The sequence below is a fragment of the Xiphophorus couchianus genome, chromosome 5 (genome assembly GCF_001444195.1).
Source record: "Xiphophorus couchianus chromosome 5, X_couchianus-1.0, whole genome shotgun sequence".
NCBI lineage: Eukaryota > Metazoa > Chordata > Actinopteri > Cyprinodontiformes > Poeciliidae > Xiphophorus > Xiphophorus couchianus.
In genome coordinates, this window is record NC_040232.1 from 9624209 (window position 1) to 9645018 (window position 20810).

General features: G+C 37.2%; 1 protein-coding gene across 1 annotated transcript in view; it reads right to left on the reverse strand.

Moving 5' to 3' along the window:
• Positions 1–20810, reverse strand: part of LOC114144378 (myosin-9-like) — a 39375-nt gene that overhangs the window by 12000 nt on the left and 6565 nt on the right. The window contains exons 5-28 of the mRNA XM_028017131.1: positions 19771–19798; positions 17972–18065; positions 17513–17533; positions 15812–15904; positions 14498–14561; positions 14264–14362; positions 13238–13381; positions 11887–11982; positions 11729–11805; positions 11454–11648; positions 9238–9411; positions 8961–9134; positions 7771–7885; positions 6907–7091; positions 6687–6808; positions 5306–5375; positions 5063–5223; positions 4856–4964; positions 3472–3603; positions 3177–3383; positions 2219–2356; positions 1998–2121; positions 913–1084; positions 619–831 (exon numbers count right to left, since the gene is read on the reverse strand). Of these exons, the coding sequence (XP_027872932.1) occupies positions 619–831; positions 913–1084; positions 1998–2121; positions 2219–2356; positions 3177–3383; positions 3472–3603; positions 4856–4964; positions 5063–5223; positions 5306–5375; positions 6687–6808; positions 6907–7091; positions 7771–7885; positions 8961–9134; positions 9238–9411; positions 11454–11648; positions 11729–11805; positions 11887–11982; positions 13238–13381; positions 14264–14362; positions 14498–14561; positions 15812–15904; positions 17513–17533; positions 17972–18065; positions 19771–19798 (3007 nt within the window). The remainder of the gene's footprint in view (positions 1–618; positions 832–912; positions 1085–1997; positions 2122–2218; positions 2357–3176; positions 3384–3471; positions 3604–4855; positions 4965–5062; positions 5224–5305; positions 5376–6686; positions 6809–6906; positions 7092–7770; positions 7886–8960; positions 9135–9237; positions 9412–11453; positions 11649–11728; positions 11806–11886; positions 11983–13237; positions 13382–14263; positions 14363–14497; positions 14562–15811; positions 15905–17512; positions 17534–17971; positions 18066–19770; positions 19799–20810) is intronic.

Sequence of the window (20810 nt, forward strand, 5' to 3'; positions counted from 1 at the left end):
TTGGATCAAGATAAATATTCTCAAATGACCGGTTGTACCAAAATGTATATTGTATATTTAAAACTCAAAAAATGTCTAAACTATCTATAAGTACTTCTCAGAATTAAATATGGAATATCATTTCACACCGATCAGCCCTGCCAAGATTTTATGTTCGTATGTGATATTTTTACAATCACAAATGCAGATTTTGTGATGCCAGTTTTGAAATATTTGCACTTATATACGACTGTACATGTGTATCAAATACTGCCACTTGCAGGTGGGAGTTAGTCACTTAAATCCAATGATTTTGACCAGTTTTGTGGAAAATTGGCAATGAACTGACAATTATGGATTAGCTTGAAAATATACATATATATTGTGTAGAGTGGTCTTTTGATTTTACGGGAATTTCCACAATCGCAAAAAAGTTGCAAGTTTTTTTTTTTTTTTAATTGTCACGTTAAAAACCATCACTATTTCATGACGGCATGGTATGAGACAAATCTGAAAAATATTAAGCTCCTCTTCCTTCTCTTGGTGGTTACTACAGAAATCCAAAGATCCTTCTGAAAAACTAATCAGAACCAGGCCTTAGCGCCATCAATCATGCTTGTGTACACACTGTCCGATTACCTGAGCTCCACATGAGCAGCTGTGGTGTCCAGCGTGTCCTCCAGCTCCGTCTTCAGTGCCTCCAGCTCCTCTCCCAGGTCCCGGCGCTGTTTCTCGGCCTTGGATCGGGCCTGCCGCTCCAGCTCCAGGTCCTCCTGCAGCTCGGAGATCTGCGCCTCCAGCTCCCTGATCTTCTTCTGGGCCGTGTTCTTCGCCGCAGCCTCCTCCTCGATTCTGGTGATGTAACGACAAAGCAGGGTTAATTTAAAAAGCTGCAGATTTACAGTTTGCTACAGTGAAAATTTAGGGTCCAACCTGGCTAACGCAGCCAGGAGTTCCTCTTCCTTCTTTGCCAGCTGAGCCCGGAGCTCGGCGATCTGGGCCTGCAGGTCTGCGATCTGGTCATGGAGCTCAGTGGAGTCTCCCTCAAGCTTACGGCGGTTTTTCTCCAGCTCCTGCCGCATTTTCTCCTCTTTCCTCAAACGATCTGAACATAATTAAAAAACAAAACATGACGGAAAACATAAAGCAACTAACAATAAAAAATAAAAAAATCTCTAACTAGAAAGTTTAGTTTATTTGAAAGTTGATTAATCTTAATCAAATCATGATGAATTGACAAGTGGCCAAGAGTTTTAAATCAAGAGATTAATGTCTTTCCATATCATAAAGAGCTAACTTAATCAGATCCCAAATTTTAAAAATAAGTTGCAACATAATTTTGTGTCAGCTGTACTAAATAATGACTGAACAAACATATGTGTGGTATTTACATTATTAAAATTGGACATAAAAACTAGAACAAAAGAAAACAACTTAATTGTTCATGAACAGAGAGCAGTTCACACAGAATACTGTCAGTTTTTGTTCTTAAAGGACATTAAAACTTCACTCCATTAAGTGTTTTAACTCAGAACGATCTTCGAAATCGACCTCAACTTATTGGCATCATGCTGCCCCTCCCCCATCATCACGTTGACATTTTTCTGCATTATTCCAGCTGCTTTTTCGTCATCACGTCAGTAATATTTGGCTGAGAAGTTGACGCTGCTCCGTCATGTAGCGTTCGGCTAAATGAGCGCTAATAAAGTAATAGCTTAAGGAGTTTGTCGAGTGTTTATATCTAATAAATAAATACATAAATCGCATAAAGTGCATTTTACATCCTACAACGGTCTGTTTGGACCGTTTCCTTTTCTCGTTGTGATTTGGCCGCCATTTTCGCCCCGTCTCAGCTAGCTCCGCCTAAGGATGAGCAGTGGCGCCCTCTGCTGGATGGCGACCGAACTACAATAGAAGAAGGTCTAACGGGACTTTATTAGATAATCTATTGGAGCTAATTTTAATCTAATAAACCGTTATTCGACAAATCAATTAATTGTTTGCACCCCAACACTTGCCTTCTAAATCAGTGATCATGGTTTCGTGTTTATTCTTGAGCTTCTGCAAGCTTTTTGACTTCTCCTCCTCCTCAGCCAGATTGATGGTAAACTCAGAGATCCTCTCCTCAAGCAGTTTCTTTTCCTGAAGTTACAAGTAAAAAGAGGTTTCCATTATTCTGTGATTAAAGAAATCATTTTAACTGCCATATTCTCGTGGAAGGAGGCGTTTAGTCAGAAACCTTGTTGAGCTTGCTATTCTGGTCGTCCAGCAGAATGATGTCTTCCTCCATTTTCTTCAGTTTGGCGTCTGTGGTGACTTTCTCCATCTGAAGCTTCTGCCTAGCTGCCTCCTCCTCATCCAGTTGCTGCTCCAGCTCCTGGACGAGCAAAACCAGCAGTAAGGTTAATGCTTAAATACACAAATAGTCAATACACTTTAAATAAACAAGAAATATCAGACAAAAGGAAAAATAAAAATGAGAAAGCTTCCAAAATTAAGAGAAAAAAATATCCTAAACAATCATTTCATTTGTGACAGCACTTTATGTTGTGTTTTGTCTGTTCAAAATCAATTTTAACGTTTACCTCCTTTTTTTGTTGTCCGTTCTATTATTCAACTGGTTATTTGTTATTTTGTAGATCAATATTTCTGTTAGTTTTATATGCACTAATTGGTGAATAAAAAAAAAAAATCACAATGCTGAAACAATTAATCCTGACGAAATTATAGTCAGTTTAGTAATCGATCAATACTTAAGTGGAGTATTGTACAAATGTATACATTTTGGATTCAATAAAACAAATCCTTTATAAATATGCTATATTCAGAACTTTAAGAGGTTTAGTTTTAGCTTAACCTGGTTCAAATTCTGTTAAAAAATAAATCTTTGGTTATGCACCTTTTGCTATCCAATTATCAATCAGTTGATCCAAAATAAACAGATCAGATTTTCACAAGTTGATGTTACAAATATTTTTTAGCTGTAGATGCATCTTTTGTTACAAATGATCAAGTAAACACTATAGGCAATACAATGTTTTTATTTTATAAAGGAGCTCAATTATTTGTTTATTTGCATTGTTTAATGTACCTGTAATATTACATAAAGACTAGAATTGATTCTCAGAATGACTAAAATAATTGTTAATTGCAGCCCTACACATAAAGGGGTAGCATGCATTCCACAGTCGACTGACCGTGATGTTCTGCTGCATCTTTTTCTTCTCCGTTTGCATCTGCGTGACCCTCTCCTCCTCTTCCTCCAGCCGGGACTCCATGTCATGCAGGATCTCCTCCAGCTCCTGCTTCCTGGCGGCCAGGCGGGCTCTCATCTCTTCAGCCTCGGCGCACAGCTCAGTCTCTGCGTGCAGCTGCTCCTGCAGGGCCTGCTTCTCTGCACTCAGCTGCACAAAGCCAAGTCAGACAGACAGCTAAAGGCTCACAAGCTCTTCTGAATTAAAAAATAAACTTCAATCTATTGCAAAGACTCACCTGTTGCTGCTTCGCCTCAAATTCTTTGAGCTGCTCCTCAACTTGAATTTGTTTCTCCTTCACCTTGAGCAGCTCCTCTTCCTTAGCCAGCATCTCCTCCTCCTGCCGAGACACTTGCAGCAGAGGCTTCACCTGGAGAGGAAAATTTAAAACTTTAAAAATTTATAGTTTACGCAATACGGGGTCATAAAAAAAAAATCAGTTTGAGTATTGCACACTTTAAATGTCTAGATTTTTAACACCCAAGCCCTGATCCTAACACGCTTGTTCAGAGCAAAGTGAACTGTATCTATTTCTCATTTTGCTTTTCGTCATCTTCCTAAAACAAACATCCAAGTCAGAGGTGTCCAAAATGTGGTTCAGGGGCCATTTGCAGTACTCAGACCAATTTTGTGTGGTCCTTGATTACTATTCAAGGATAGTCTAAATTAAAAGTTTTTCACTGATGGCAGGCTGTTAAAAAATACTATAAAAATTTAAAAAATGCTAAATGTAAAGTGCAACACAAAGTATTCATCCAGGTTTTTGTTTTCAATTTAATGTAATTTATTAATAGCTACCAAAAACATTCAGTGACTTTTACTAAAATTCAGATGAAGAAATAAAACAAAATCCGTTTCTTGTTGCTGAAAAGACAAAAACACATCTAGTAAAATATCATCAAGCTGGAAAATGTAGGATATGTTTTGTTGTCTTCTTTTAAATTTGGCAAATTTACAAGACCCTTTGTTTAACCTCTACAATAATTTACAAAAATCCGATTGCTTTGCTTATTTCATTAAAATATTGTGAGTTGAGTTTGTCGTTTATTTAGCAGGAAGAAAATTAGTTTTTGCAGTTAAAATCCTAAAGACAAATGATCACAACTGACAAAAAATAAAATATCTTGGACCTTTAAGTGACAATGTGTTGGGTTTTTCTAATATGCCTCATTTTTTCTCCCACATTTTTTCTGACACTAATAAAAACTAAACTGCCTTATAATAAATTTCATTTATGGTTTCAGTTGCTTTTTTCCCATTTAATTGATTGTTTTTGGTTGTTGTATTTAATTTTCTAAACAACCACTAACACTGGAACAGCAAGACATTTTAAACATTCAAAATAAGAGTTTGTTGATCTTTGAGAAAACAAACTTGCATTATTCTACTTGGAAGAAGGTCTCAAAACCAGAATTATCGTTTATCGCAATAATTTCTGGGACAAGTCATCGTCCAGCAAAATCTGCTGCTTATTTTGGATGTTTGATGCACAATTTGAAAAGAGTTTTAAAAACTGCCATAAAGTGGAAGCTGCGGTCCAGATTTCTCTAATGATCCAGATGTTTGGTGATGTGCTGGTTGAATTATATTTTACGGTACTGAACCGTTTCCATTGATCTCACCTTGGTGAAAAGCCTCCACCACTTCCAGTTCCTGAGTTTGAGGTAAGCTGCACAGTTTCGCTGGATGACTTTCATGGCAGTCAGTTGCTGCTGACGCTTAGCGAAGGCTCTGGGATTACAAGCAGAAACATGAAGTTATTGTTCAGTAGAACGTTAGAAAGCAGAAGTGTGCAAAGGGTTACAGTTTAAATATCAATGTTTTCTTACTTCCGGGCTACATATCCTCTGCACCAGGCCTGGAAACTCATGATCACATCAGTGATCTTCAAGTCTCTCTCCTCCTCCAGGTGGGCCAAGACTCCAGCTCGGAAGAACACTTTACTTTGGCCGATTCGGTACAGATTAGGGTCCAGCTCCAAGGCTTTAATCTGTTTGAATCAGGATGCATGGAGCATGAGCTAACTGATGACATTTTAATAAACCGCCGACATCTGAAGCTGAAAACATTACCATGAGCACACAGGCTTGCTTTCCATCCATGAACCCCTTTGGGATGGCATTTGGAGTGAGGATTTCATACCTGAAACACAAAAACAACCAGAATCTTCAAGGAAGCCATTTCAGATGTGCATTTTGATCAATACTAGCATATTTGATAAATTAGTAAAATTTTGGGGGTTTTGAAGATTACATTTTTGGAAAATCTGGATTTTTTTTCCCCCCACCATTGCACTCCCTGGGTTTCCATAGTTCAGAGAGATTTCAGTGTGGCCAGAGCTGCCATCTTGTTTGACAAGCTTCTGTTTTTATTTTGAATTCAGGTCACCTCTATGGCAGAATATTAGGTCAAAACTAAGATTTGTTTTTATTTTTTAATTACAAGAATAAAGTCTTATTACAAGAACATATGGCTGGCCAATAAATCAATATGTATCGAAATAGACATGTGATCAATACCAATAGATAATAGAGAATTTAATAATTTCAACATCTCTCAGCTAGCCACTCACTCTTTGGTTACCTAGCAACTCTCTCACTCCTTGGTTACCTAGAGACCGGTTGAGTAACTTGCTCAGCAGCAGTTTAATGTTTTGCCTCATAACTGCTTAAAAATAACCCGCATGGAGTGAAAACTGGATAAGACAACCACCAATTGGCAGAATTTTATATATTTAAAGCAAAAAATAATTATATATAATTATAGATAAATTGATATGAAATGTTTATATCGTGGCACGTCACTACATTAGGAGAATGAAGTAGTAATTTTATGAAAATTGATGAATGTTTAGCATCTTGTGACATTATACTTTGACCCGTTTCAATAAATAAACAGAAGCTTTATTGTAACCAATACCAGGGTTGGTTTTACAGATAATTATCAGTAGAAAGACTTTGAAATAATTGAAAAAGCAACCATTTCTATTTAATAAAAAAAAAAACCTAACAACAACAATGGACTGAGCTGGTCACATCTGATCTCAAAGTGGTTTCTTTACCCTCATTAATGAGGACTTATAATTTTACCAGAACGTCTTAATTGTATCTTTATTCTGACAATATGATTTTATTCTAGTAATATAAATTCTTAGTCTGGTCCAAATGCCATATTGTCCAGTATTACACCCAATATGCCTCACAGAAGGGGTGATTGAAATAAGTCACTTTTTTGAAAATATTTTGTTTGCAATTGTTTTTGAGGAGGCAAAACATGCAAGAAAAAATATATATTAAAATCAGATATAGTATGAAAAAAATTAATTTTATTTTTAAGTTACATCACACAAACATTCACAACCTAACCCTGAATATACACCAAAACAATAAACATGTCTAATTTAACAGAGTGATAAATGAGTCAAAATATTAAAGTAAATTTACAAAGCATCACCTCTGTCTGAACTCCTGGAAGACGATCCGGTTGGGGAAGCCCTGTCTGCAAATACGAATTCCCTCCAAGACTCCGTTACAACTCAGCTGATCCAGAACCAGGTGAGCGTCCAGTTTACCAGCCTGACAAAACATGAAAATCACAGATCACAACTGGACTTGGATTTGTGCGCAATCACTAGTGCAACACCTGGAGAATTGCAAAAGCGGCAACGTCGTACCTTCTTCTCGTGGTTAGGGATGATGCAGCGCACAAAGTTGGGGTTGGTGTTCCTGAGCGTGGTCATGAGGTTCCCCAGCTGCTCCTTGTACAGCTGGCCAACCGTGCGGAACATGCCTTTACGGGTCTTAAAGGGCCCCGAGTCGGCCATTCCTGCAACCTTATCCAGGCCAACGATGCGGTCCACTGGGAAATCACAAGGACATGCAAAAATATAAATAAATGCAAAGTTTCACTTTCTCTTCCTTACACATTAAGGAATAAAACACCTTTTTTATTTATTTATCCTTTTAAGTGGTTAGTGACAAATGTAGCCATTTTTTCCTGAGTTATTGGAGAGATTAGGAACTTGTGAAGCACTAATTGCTGTGCAGTAACTGACAGATGGTTTTTTTACACAATCGAGTGTATGTGACGTTGTTGTACCAAGTTGTACCGTTGTAACCAATTAGAAAGTTCAACTGCAGTTCCCCCGCCAACCTAATGGGGGCAGCACTGAGAGATTTCAGCCCAACTATTGCAGAATAAACAAATTTACACAAAAATGTCAATTTGCACAGAAATAAAAGATTTTACGCTTAGGGACTAATTTATACATTTTATCTTTAAAAAAAAAAGTCGATATAGGGTTAAGTTAGTATTTAGCTTCCACAAGAACAATTTTTTTTGCATTTAGACATATTTCCAAGCAGTTGAATTTGTCTTTGCTGACTTGCAATGTGCAGCAAAAGGAGACGAGCTAACTTTTTAAAAATTGACCAGTTAACATTTTCAGCATACTCCAGAGTCCTTAAATTAAAAAGTCTGAAGTTCACTTAATGTGCAGCTTTTAAGTCAAAACAATGAGGCGTTTCGCTCAGCTTACCGTCTCTCCAGAGGTCACCAATAAACTTGTCAGTGGACTGGTTTAGCAGGGTGGCCACACACTCATTCAGGGGGTCCATGTTTTTCATCAACCATTCGTTTGCCTTGTAATCCACCTGCAGAGAAAACGTTTGGAGTTAAAAGAGATCATCTTTATCCCTCCAGTCAGTTGCTGACATTAAATCAATAAATCCTCTCTCTGTGGGCGAGAAGTCATGAACGGTTATCAGAATATGCAAAAAAATAAAGGAACTACGAGGATACAGGATAGATCAAGTTTGTCAACCTCTGCAACCAAGAGATCAAATATGTCCGACTTGTTTTTCTGTTTGTACATGAGCTGCAAGGAGACTAATTATTCAACATCTAAATAAAGACTTTGAAAAGAAATCTGTCGACTAAAGTGGTGATGCAGTTCTTGAAGTGTTAAATGTGGGTCAAAGGTGACCTATTATGCTTTCTTGAATAGGTTAGGATAGGTCTATGAGCTAAACAAAATAGATTCATTACATTTTTTGCACAAAATTAGTCTTGGATAATTGGATTTCAGTCTGCTCAGTTCTGCCCATTTTGAAATCCTTTCAGAATGAGCCGTTTTAGGGTCTCATGTCACTTTAAATCTAAATAAGCTGCTGCTGGAAATGCCCCCAACTCAATGTTTTCATTTGCAATTGAAAACAGATGTCTATTATACAACCATCCATCCATGAAAAGCAGAAGTGGAGCCTTCTGCACAACCAACAAGAATGCAGCAAGTGGTTTCTGGATGGCAAGTCGACAACTAAACACTTTTCTTTTCCAGCAACCGTTGTACAGCACGTGCAGCACTAAGACCAGCTGACCAAACGTTCTGGAACTCTGCTTGGTTGCTAGGTGACAGGCTGGCCTTCACTGAGGTTGCTAAGTAATGGCGCAGTGCTCATCATTTGAGACTAAATTGGGAGGTTATCGAAAGGACTCATTTTCCAGGCACTAAAAAACATCTGTTTTCTTGTAGCTGTTTTTAGAAGCAGCTTAAACCGAAGCGGAAAAACAAAAACATGAAAAAAGTGAATTTTGTGCAATACGCCCGTTTTACGCCAATTTGATGAATTTATCTGATCTAAAAAGGTTTATTTTTAGGCTTCTGTGTCAAGTTTGCTCATCTTCAGCTAAATATTTGGTGAAACAAGAACAGATGTATGATCGAACCTTTCCTGCGTAGTGAATAATGCAGAAATCGGCATCATCTTTGAGTTTCTTGGGTTTAACAAACTTCGGATTAGTTCCCTGCTCCTGAGCCAGTTTCTCCACAAACGTCTTGTCGGTGGCTTTAGGGAACCAGCACTCTTCGTCCAACAGGGCCAGGACACCAGGAGGACCATTCTGGGACAAAAACAGAGAGGAATCTTTACCACCGCTATACATGCTGTGATTTCTACTGAAAGCAGCTGTGTAGTTAATTTGATTTCAGGCAGAAAAGTCATACAGGTTTTTCTATGAGGTCGATGCAAGGCTGCAGGTCCAAGCCGAAGTCGATGAAGCTCCACTCGATGCCCTCCCTCTGGTACTCCTCCTGCTCCAGGATGAACATGGTGTGGTTGAAGAGCTGCTGCAGCTTCTCGTTGGTGTAGTTGATGCAGAGCTGCTCGAAGGAATTCAGCTGCAGGAAGGAATTAAGTAGATTATCTCAATTGGGCTGTGGGCTTATAGTACAATAAGAAAAAAATATTTTCCCCATACTTTGTGAAAACAGGTCAATATGAAAGTGAACAGGATTCCTCCTTCTAGGGCTGGGATGATTAATCAGATTAACTTATTTTGATGCGTTCACACCAAACTCGTTGAGCGCATCAAAAATGCGTCCGATGCTTCAAGTTTGTCGCGTCTGCACTTTGAATGCAGACACTTGACATTTTGCTCTACACCTCGTGTTTCACACGTCAGGCGCGTCTGGTTGCGTGTTAAAAATGTCCTATTAAGCACCTTTTGCTGTCCAATTATTTATCGGTTAATAAAAAGGAAAACAAATTAGCCCTCCAATGTGTTGATGTGCAGTCAAACAGAAATAACAACTTTTCACATGTTTATATGAGAAACATTTTTAGCTGCAGATGCATCTTTTGATAAAAATGGTCAAGTGTTCACTAAATGAATGCCATTTTAAATGTTTTATTTTTAAGAATTTAATTGTTTGCATGTTTAAAAAGGTTTAAATGAAAAAACAAATTACAGAACGAGAAACTTTTTTTATCCGATTAATCATCAGAATTGATAGATTAATTAATTACTAAAATAATTGTTAGCTGTGGCCCTACAGCTTTCTGTTCAAGTTTAGACTGCATGAACATTTGTGTCCCACCAAACCACTAAACATGTTTTTTTGTTTTTAATAGATTCAGAAGAAATGAATTAAATGACACCAGATAGTTGAATTTGGGTGAAGATGGTTGAGGTTTTTTTTTTTTATCATGCAGGTTAACAGGCTGCAGTCTTGTTAACATGAAGCCATTTTATCTGACTGAGCTGTGGGAAAACATCTTTAGATCATAAAGCAAATAGGCTTGGCCAAGGCAGTCAAACAACTCCATGTTTAACCAGCATCCAAGTCAAAAGATCAAAGACTTCGACTCATTTTGCATGACCTTCATGTTGATTTACTTCAGTTAAAAAAAAAAAAAAAAAAAGTGCAGCCAATCTAGAAATCTGAAAGTTTGACGTAATGGATTTCCATCTGTAGCAGTTTAAAATAATAGATTTGAGTGCTCTGATTCACTGCAGAGAAATTATCAGAAATTATTTCTTTGTTATTGTTGCACAAAAATGAAGGCTGAAGTCGTTTTTCTTTTCTCCATTACATTGGTAAACAGTTGCTTCAGGGACTGACTTCTGTTGTTTAGGCTGCAGGTGGGAGCAACACCATCTTATTTGCAAATGTTTGTTTATAGTTTGCATGTGAGGCAAGACCTGCATTACAGCTTTGCTGTTACTAAACAAAACATTACGATTACGTTTGGGAAGAATTAAGACAGAGATCCAGTTTTTCGCCATGTGGACCAAAAATTGCCAAGTTGAAAATACTTGCAGGTCATGAATATTCATCCTCCCGAGATTAAAGCATGTAAAAAGGACAATGTTTTCCTGCAAGACAAACTAAGCACATAACATTTAATGATAAATTAGTCTGGTTTTTATAGACAGGAATCTATAAAAAGTCTGAATCTAGAACATTAGTTTATTCAACTTAAATTATTGCTGCACTTAATTAAAGTTGATTAATATGATGCACCCAAATCTGCTTTTGAGTTTGCATTAACGCATATTCATGTTACATTTTCTGTTAAATTGAACTGCAGAAACATTTTGCATTTAGTATGATTTGTTAGTAATAGTTCTACCCTACCTCACATTATGTGAAAACTAAAAAAAATATTCTATTAAGAAGCTTTTTAATCCGCTTAATTGATCAAGCTAAAAACAGAACAGCCCTAATAAGTCAAGTTTTTACCTCCTTTCCTAAAATAATCTGGCATACAAAGGAATGCCATGCTGTTGCATGTAAGGTAAAAAGAAATTTTTATTTTTTCTGCATTTATATTGTTAAATATAGAATAATGTACTAATATCTTTATTCAGATAACTGATTAGTTGCAGCCCTTATTCACACTGACAAAGAAAAATTAAGTGTACTTGTCAGGTAATTACTTCAAAGATCTCAAATCCGGCGATGTCGAGGATGCCGATGAAGGACGCTCCCTGCCTCTTCGTCTTGTCCAGAGCCTTGTTGATCCTCATCACCAGCCAGCGGAACATCCTCTCATACGAAGCTTTGGCCAGCGCCTCAACAGCGAACTCCGCCTGCTCCTGGGTCTGGGCCTTCTGCACATAATCCCTACCAACCTGAAGACAAAACCATAAACCTACGTCACAGAGAGGAACCTCAACGACTCCGTCACGCCGAAGGAAGCTGCAGTGCCGACCTTGATTCTGGGAGACAAGATGGCTCTCGTGAAGTCGGTCACATTGATGCCCAGCAGGTGGCAGACTTTCTGGGCAGCTGGGGGGGAAATAATGGCAGACATGGCAGGATGAGCTTTGAGAATAAAATGGATAAAATCTGGTGAAGGTTGCGGCGTACCGGTGTCGTCAGGCATGGATGCCTGGTCTGAGTTGCGCTCCTTCTTGAACACCATGTTCCCCAGCTGCAGCACGGCGGAAATCACCTTCAGCAGACCTGAGAGCAAAACAACCTACGTGGTAATCCCAACAAAACATCCACTTATACAATCACAATTAAGCAGACACGGGTAGTAAATAGCTACATCTATTTGAGTAACTTTTTGAAAATTATTTGACCTTTATTGTGCCAGTAATATGTAATTTTATTATGAACTAATTAACTAATATATATGAATTTCAGCAATGGCACTTGACAAAATGTAATATCCGTTTTTCACACCTGTTGACTACATAAGTTTATCATGTTTTGATTATGTAAATCACTTTATATAGCACATTTCAACAACAAGGCGGTTTAAATAAACTTGGACTCATTGAGTAACTATTGCTACTTGAGTAAAATTTCTTGATACTCAAATACTTCAATGAAAAGCAAACATTTTAACCATCTCATGCATTAATTATGATCCTTTATGTCAGGATTTTTCCCCCCAAAGTGTTTCTGACAGAAAATAATGTCGTAAAAAAAACTTTGGGGATTTTTTTCTCTAGGTGATCAGTTGTAATTTTCCCCAAATACAAAGTCGTTATTTGGAAACTACATCAGTAGTATTAGCCTTTAGGGGTTACTTGATGTCACAATATTTTTACCTGCGAGAATAGGAGGAGGGACTAAATATTCCCGAGTTGCTTTTTCATCTGTCTGTCATGTTGGATTTAACAAAAATTTGTTGCACTTGCAGTGGATGGCCAGTAGTGGGCAGTGGACACTAACTTCAGTGGTCTGTGTGCATTTATAACATAAAAATGGCTGTTTGATAGCTGTCCACTGCAGTGACCGTTATGCATGAAAGGGTTAAATCAAAGATGTATGAGGCAGTTTTGTTGTTTCATCTGCTGGATCTGTAAATATTACTTTTACGCAAAGTTCAATATTGAAAAGGTGTTGCTTTTGTTTGAAGGCGTCATTTTGTAATCAATATTTGTCTTTAAAATGCCAGAATTTGCACATAGCTCTATGTTTTATCTTTTTGATGACATCTTAAAATATTGGATCAGATTTTATGATCAGTTTCTCAAACTTGAGTAGCTTTTACTCTTAATTTCTTGGGAAGCTACTTTGCACTTTAACTTGAGGAAAAAGAAAAATGTTGAATTAGTGCGACTCATACTACAGTAACATTTCTGGTCACTCTACCCTCTTCTGCAATAAAGTCAGACAATCTGTTGGGTTAAAGGCAAAGACTTTCAAAGCTGACAACTTTAATTGAAATGTCAGTGTAAAAAATAATAAAAATTACTGAAAGTACCATTAATTTCCTCTTCAGGGATGCTCATGATGTTAAAGGCCTCCATGGTTTCGACAAACAATTCCTTGTCCGTCTGCCCCGGGATGGTCACTTTTCCGTTGGACAGGAAACGGTACTTGCTGTAATCCTCCAGACACAAATCAGCTGCAAAGAGAGCAAAGATAAACATCAGCTCATCTCACTTTTATTAAGTGAAAAAGGAATCGAGCGACTATATTCCTAGTCCAAAAAACAGACATGATTCACCTTCTAGAGTTTTAAATCTGGAGATTTAGCCTTTTGAAAGTGCAGCACAGCTTGCATAGAAGGGTTACGTCACACAATTTGCTGCTGATTGCAGCATTATTTCAATACAAATACCTAAAGGGGATCTACGATGAAAAATTACACATTTTTATGCTTATTTTTGGGTCTCAAATGCTTCTAAACACAGCCCAGCTGTTTTCTGGCGTCTGGAAAATGCACCGTTTCAAAAACCTTCCACAGGGCCGTTACCTAGCAACCTCAGTCCACATCACCTAGCAACCCAATTGGAGTCTTAGCATGTTTGGTCAGCTGGTTTTAAAGTTATACAATGGCTACTGGAAAAGACAAGTGTTTTGTTGTCGACTCACTATTCACTTGCTGCATTCTTGTTGGTTGAGCAGGAGGCTCTACTTCTGCTTTTCAAAGATGTACTGTTGCATAATTGAGCATCCGTTTGCAGCTATTTTCATGAGTGAATGTAAACATTGGATTTAAAGTGACAAGAGGAACTAAAACAGCTCAAACTAGGCAGAACTGATCAGACTTAAATCTAATTGTGTGCAAAAAATCCCCCAAAAAACGTAATTTCTTTGCACAGCCCATAGACCCCAACCTGTTCAACGAAGCACCTTAAATTAAAATGCAACCAGAATCTTAATTCTTTTGCCTGTAACTATTTCCTCAGAGTCTTGATCTCATGATTAGCACATTTATGTAACAGTTATTTTGAAACTTCCTCTTCATTTTATTGCACTCCTGCTCTGACGACCAAGTCCTCACATCGCATTTTGTCTCCGGCTCCCGTCAGCATGTAGTAGAAGATGTGGAAGGCCCTCTCCTCTTTAGCTTGTCTGATGGCTCGAGACTTCTCCAGCAAATCTAAAGTTTTAGTTAAGGCACAAACCAGTATGCACCAGTAACCTTTCGGGAAACCATTGCTGTACATTAAGCAAGACATAAGAGAAATGGTGAACTTGCTCCAGCCTTCCATCCAAATCTCACTGAAAAGGATACAAGTTTCTATGTTGGCTCCAACGATGTAGCCGTTGACGTCAAAGTTGATTCTGATGAATTTTCCCTTTTCACAAAAAAAGAAAAAACAAGAAATGCAAACATTGTGATTTTTATTCAGTGCTCAAACAAACAAAAGTAAATACATTGGTATAGAAAAACAAGTTAAAAAAAATAATTTTCATCTCATTATTGGGGAATAAGTCTGAAAACCCAGGTTCCTCCCAATAAATACAGACATAACTAAAATAAAATGTGTCTCATTAACCAACACTTGCAATTTTGTTGATTTGACCAGGATTGTTTGCGTTAAAAGGTTCAAACGAGCACAAACGTGGATTTAACTTAGTGACAGCCATGTGCATCTTTATGCATGCTCACATCTGTGTTTGTGGGACATGAGTAAATAATTTAACAATTGTTTTATACTTATCAGCTAGAGATTTAATAAACCAACCATTAAAACCTTTAAATTATTGCAACATGTTTCAGCATTTGGGTTTTGTTGATACTTTGCTGAGCCTGCTGCTGGCAAGGCTGAGACTGAAACCACATCTCTAATGTATTCAGTCACTTTAACCTTGCTCTTTCATCAACATATAGTTATGTACAGATGTTAAGTTTACAAGCAAAGATTAAGAGCAGCCACAATTAAATGTAGTCTCACTGAAAAATGTCTAAAACTGTATAAATATGAAAATGGTTTTAGGAGATTTTTCTGTGAAATTCAACTAAATCGTTTGAAGAAAATGACCTCATTTGGTTTTTTGCAGCATGTATTAAAATACTCAAACAAAATGCAGCTGAAAGCTGAAATTCCTCAGTACAATGCTACTTCACGCGCTGTTGGCTGGCGTTTTCAAAGTACCCAATTCAGGAGCACCATTTATTTTCCTTGGTCCTGATTGGCTGAAATAAGACTAGATATTAGTTTGTGCTGAAATACAAAGATGGTTCATAAGGTATATTTGCTGTTGCAAAGAATTGAAGCAGACATTTATTAATGTTTTTAGAAGGTTTTGAGTTTTTACACAACTAAACCCTGCGAATAATCTGTGTCCAATGTTTGAGATTTTTTTTTTACTTTTAAAATGTGGAGATAAATCAACAAACAAGAATTAGTTCATACAGTAATTGTGACTTTAGTTGAGTTTTTTAGTGGTAAGCTGTGATCAATTAATTCACAGTTAATCAGTATGAACTAGTTCATCTTCAGGGTGAACTGGTTCAGCTGCATCACATTTCTTTTTATAACTTGGAGGTAAAAGTAGTTAAAATGGCAGCAAACTGATTTAGCAGCCTTCAGGTCATGCTTACGAATCTAGAGGAGTTGTCGTTCTTGACGGTCTTTGCGTTGCCAAAGGCCTCCAGGATGGGGTTGGCCTGCAGCAGCTGCTTCTCCAGCTCCCCCTAATGGAAAAGAGACAGAATTGGACTCGTTTTGTCTCAACTTGAGCAGGAGAAGCTCAAACTCTGCAAAGCTGCACATCCTTTATTGTGAAAAATACATCAAGTGGACTATTCCTGTAACTGATTTCTTGTTCACTTTCAAAAGAAAGACCTCAGGCGATGTTATTGCCCAACAAAGCACACGCAGGCACACGCAATAATACAGATCCTGCACATTCCTGCATGCAGTACATTCCCGCAGAACAGCAAGCCCGCTCAAGCTTCAAGTCCCTGTGAAGCCGACCCTTTCCATGCAGGCACACACAGCACAGGCGACGCCACAACCAGGTTAGCGCAGATGACTTCGCATAATGCAAAACAACAGTACAAAATGACAAAAACAGACTGAATGAGAATAGCTGCTGGGTGGAGTGAGAAACCTGAGCTGCTCTACGGTTCAGCTTGGTTTCTGTTTGGTGGGTAAGCCAGCTAAATGTAGAGCGAGAAACTGGAGCAACCCAGCCACACAGGCAGCAATGCTAAATAAATGGACTTTAAATAAAAAGCAAATTCATTTATGCTTTAGAAAAAAAAACAACTTTGAGGGCTTAAAAAAGACACAGCTGCTTCTTGCAAAAACAAAATCTTACTAAGTATTTTTAATCTAGTTTCTAGCTCTGCATCTTTGTACACCTGAAATAAACTTTTCCAGTGCAAAGAAATATTAGCTTGTCTAGAGCCAATAATTCCTTAATATTGATAAAAAAGTTCAGATTAGTTCACTTATGAAATGGTAAAAATATCTCGTTATAAGTAAAATAATCTGCCAGTAAAACTAGTAGGCCTGTCACAATAAATCAATTAATTGCATAATAAATTAAAAGCAAGCTAAACTTCCATTTGCATGATTTATCGTTTCACTTTTCTCTTTATACCAAAAACTGGACAAAAGGCTTTAGTGCGGTTTCTACTAGCCTTTAAAGGAAAACTTTGTTTATAGTGACTTCATAATTTATTTTAACATTTCAGTTTTGTTTATTGATATGAGATTTAAAATGTCTTCTAGATTAAAATGCTTATTAGAAGTTTATTGATCTTTGAGGATGTGTTCTTCTTGCATCATTATATTACTCGAAAATGGTCTCAAAAACAAGATCATTGTTTATCGTAATAACTTCTGAAATAATTTATCATCCAGTAAAGTTTATCATGACAGGCCTAAGGTCTAGTATGTTTTTATTAATATTAAGGGATTTTTGACTTAAAACAAGCTCCTATATCTTGCTGAAAAGTTACTTGTAAGCCAGTTTGTGTTATTTCAACTGTAATAAAATATTTACACTAAAAGCTAGACCAAAAATACTTGGTAATTTTGTGGTTTTGCAGTGTGCACCACTGACAGGTTGTGGTTTTACAAGGAACTGCATGTCACATACTTCCCTTTCTGTACAAACACAGCAAACATGAGTTTTTCACCAGCAGAAAGTTAGATTTTTCACTGATTAGACTAAAAACCCAATGAAAATAAAATGTCTGAATGACAATCTGATCTGCTTTCATGACAAAGACAAGGGCAGAGGATTTTTATTGTTAGTATGGACACAAATAGAGCCAGAGAGATCAACTCACATGGGACAACACAGCACCGGCCTGGAGGGAAGAAAGAAAATTCAACACTTTAGAAACACATTGTAGGTCAGATATTACATCACAGGAAACCTGGCGGCAGCAAATGGCTGATGGCAAAATGATTTAAGAAACGTTTCATGTCAAGTCTTGTCAAACATCCTAATGTAGAGTAAGTAGCTCATGGATGCGTGTATCAAGATGAGCGTTCTGCTTCGGTTCAGTCACAGGCGTGTCGGGGCCTGAGACAGGAATGCACCACCGTCGCCTGACAGCTCGTTAAGATGCATACCTTCACGGAACTGGACTAAAATGGAAATCTATCAAACACAAGATTGTGGAAAGATCAGGAAGCTGATGAGCTGGAGAACTGGGGCTTTTCCACTCTCACTTATCTCCCACTGTTAGAACAAAACATTAAAAAAAAAACAAAAAACAAAGATGTCTGGGTTTCAAACCAACCTGGTCCTTCTTGAACTTTGAGGATGAAGCAACATGTGCAAGATACTGAATGACCTTCTTTGTATTCTCCGTTTTCCCAGCTCCCGACTCGCCACTGCAGAAAACAAATGCAATTATTTATAAGTAGTCACACCCCAAATGCATTAAAATAGCCATCAAGAAAGTTAAATGAAAAGATACAAGAGGATATGGAAATCTAGAAACAAGAACTTATAATATTAATCATCACCAAACATGAGAGGCTTTTATTGATATTGTTAAACTTGATTCACAAACTGCTTTCAAAGTTCAGTTTTTACTTGGAACTGGACAATAAATCAATATGTTACGATCAATATCAAAAGATAACATGTCTGACAGAATATTCAATAATTTCACTGAACTCTGATCCAGAACCGCACAGCATTCTGGGAGATGTAGGCACAGGAAAGGCTTTAGCTGCTCAACCTCTCAAGGCCAACTGGACAAAGTTGGTGGAATCAATTAACTCACTCTCTGGTTACCTAGCAACTCACTCACTCTTTGGTTACCTAGCAACCTGTTGAGTAACTTGCCTCATAACTGCCTAAAAATAAAAAACAGCGTGAAGCAAAAGCCGTTTTTTTAAAAAAAGGACAAGTCATACATCCAGTTTGGCAGCATTTCAGATATTTAAAACATAAAATGAGCCAATAATTATTGATAGGCTGATATGAAACACTTACATCGTGATACGTTTTTACAGCCATATCAACATATCGTCCAGCCCTATTTTGAAATTTGCAACAAATATTGAAGACATTTTATTGTTGGCAGATATGTTGTTTGATTTATACTCATCTCCTCACAGTGGCAAAGTTGTTTATATTGTTCAATTTCCATAAATTTCATAGCATCGATCTGCTGCATTATATACGTCACAAATGTTAGCGATTGAGTAAAATCAGACCCAATTATTTAAAACTTCAGAGTCCAAGACCCCAGCAAGCAATAGTTTCTCAATAACCGAAGGTCCAGATCCGTTTTACAAAGTAAAGTGTAGAACAAAGGGCTGGTTTTTATTAGGCAAATCGTTTTAACAACAAAGATTTTTCAACAAACGCATAATAGAAATGTATCGTCTCTTTGCAAGTGGAAATGTCTGAGCTTTTTTCAGCAACAGGAGGGGAAAGGGCAGAACTGGAATGCTCTTAAAAATTACCGTATTATGAAGGAGTTAAATGGTACGAATGTTGCAAAATATGCACACACAAAAAAAAACCTTTTTCTTTTACAGGTTTTGGTCCTTTAGGGTTACTGAACTAATACCAACCACTGAATCTGGAGAATCAAGTCTCAACCACAAACAAAAGCTAAATTCATGTCTGTACACTGCAAAAACAAAATCTTTCCAAGTATCTTTTGTCCATTTCTAGTGCAAATATCTTAGTACACTTGAAATAAGACAAAACTACCTTATATGTAACGTTTCAGCAAGATAACGAAGTTTGCTTTAAGTCAATAACTCCTTAGTAATGATGAAAAAAGTACAAGTTCCATTGGCAGATTATTTCACTTATAACAAGAAATTTTTCCAATATCATAAGTGAAATAATCTGCCAACAGAACTGGAATTATTTCATTAGTATTTCTTGCTAAAAGTTACTTGTAATTTAGTTTTGCCTTAATGTCAAGTACTGAGATATTTGCACTAGAAATTAACAAAATTAAAAATTGGTCAAATTTAGCATTTTTGCAGAAAAGGTTCTTTTTTTAACACTAGTCTTATGTTATAAGTTTTACAAAAATAAAGTAAAATCAGAAGATTCAAAGACACCTACGTGCAAAGGATGGACTGATCCTCTCGATCTGTTAGGAAAAAGAATAATGGGTTAAAAAAATATACAAAACTTGATGCAAAGCCAAGTTAACAAGCAGCAACAAAGTGCAGGATTGTACAAGTCTGCAGCTTCTGCCAAGTGCCAACAAACAGACATTGTAGTTTAATAATTACTGCTCATTTAAGCAGGAAAACTTCCAGCTGTGCAGGCGTTCCTTGGCAGCGGCGGCGCTAGCTTTAGCTCCCCAGTCACAAAAAGCTGCGTTTGCATTACAAATGTGTGCAAATCTTTGTCAATTCTGCTAATGTCAAAAAAACGACTTCGCAATTGCGGTGTTTTCATTCAATAAGAAATATACTTAAAAATCACACATTAATAATCTTGTTCAATAAAAATCTTGGCAGAGACGGATGTAAACAGTTATATTAGATGTATTAATTTTTCAGCCACGGTGCTAGCGTTCATCCATCAGCCGTCAGAGGAAATGTCGGTGTCTTATTCAGGCATTGGAGCGACAAACCGCTTATAGGACTGGCTACATATGCGGCGTTTTAGAGAAATTGTAGTCTGCAATTTTAGAAAAGAGTTATGGATTCAACAAGTTCAAATGACCCAAATCTTTTATTTTTGATCAACTGCACTCTGATGGAGCAGCGCCATGTTGTCTTGGGGAAAAAAAAAAAAAAAAAACTACAGAAAATATCACTTCCTGTCGTCGTCTTCATGGTTTTTGGCTGTAGTAACACCAGATGTTGATCACATGACTCAGGTTGATCTGAAAAAAGTGTTTCCATGGTAGCTTTGCGAAACAAATCCATTTTGATACGGCTGAAAAACTACCTCATCCCAGCCGATTATTTTATTCTTTTAATTACCATGTTTCCATTATGCAAATTTATTTTCATAATTTCAATTTGCACAATTTTATGGTCATTGGAAACGCAGCTACAGAAATACAAATGCATCTGGAGAAACATTACAGTGAACTTACTCTAACATTTTATGTTTACATTCTAGACTACATACATATATGTAGGCGT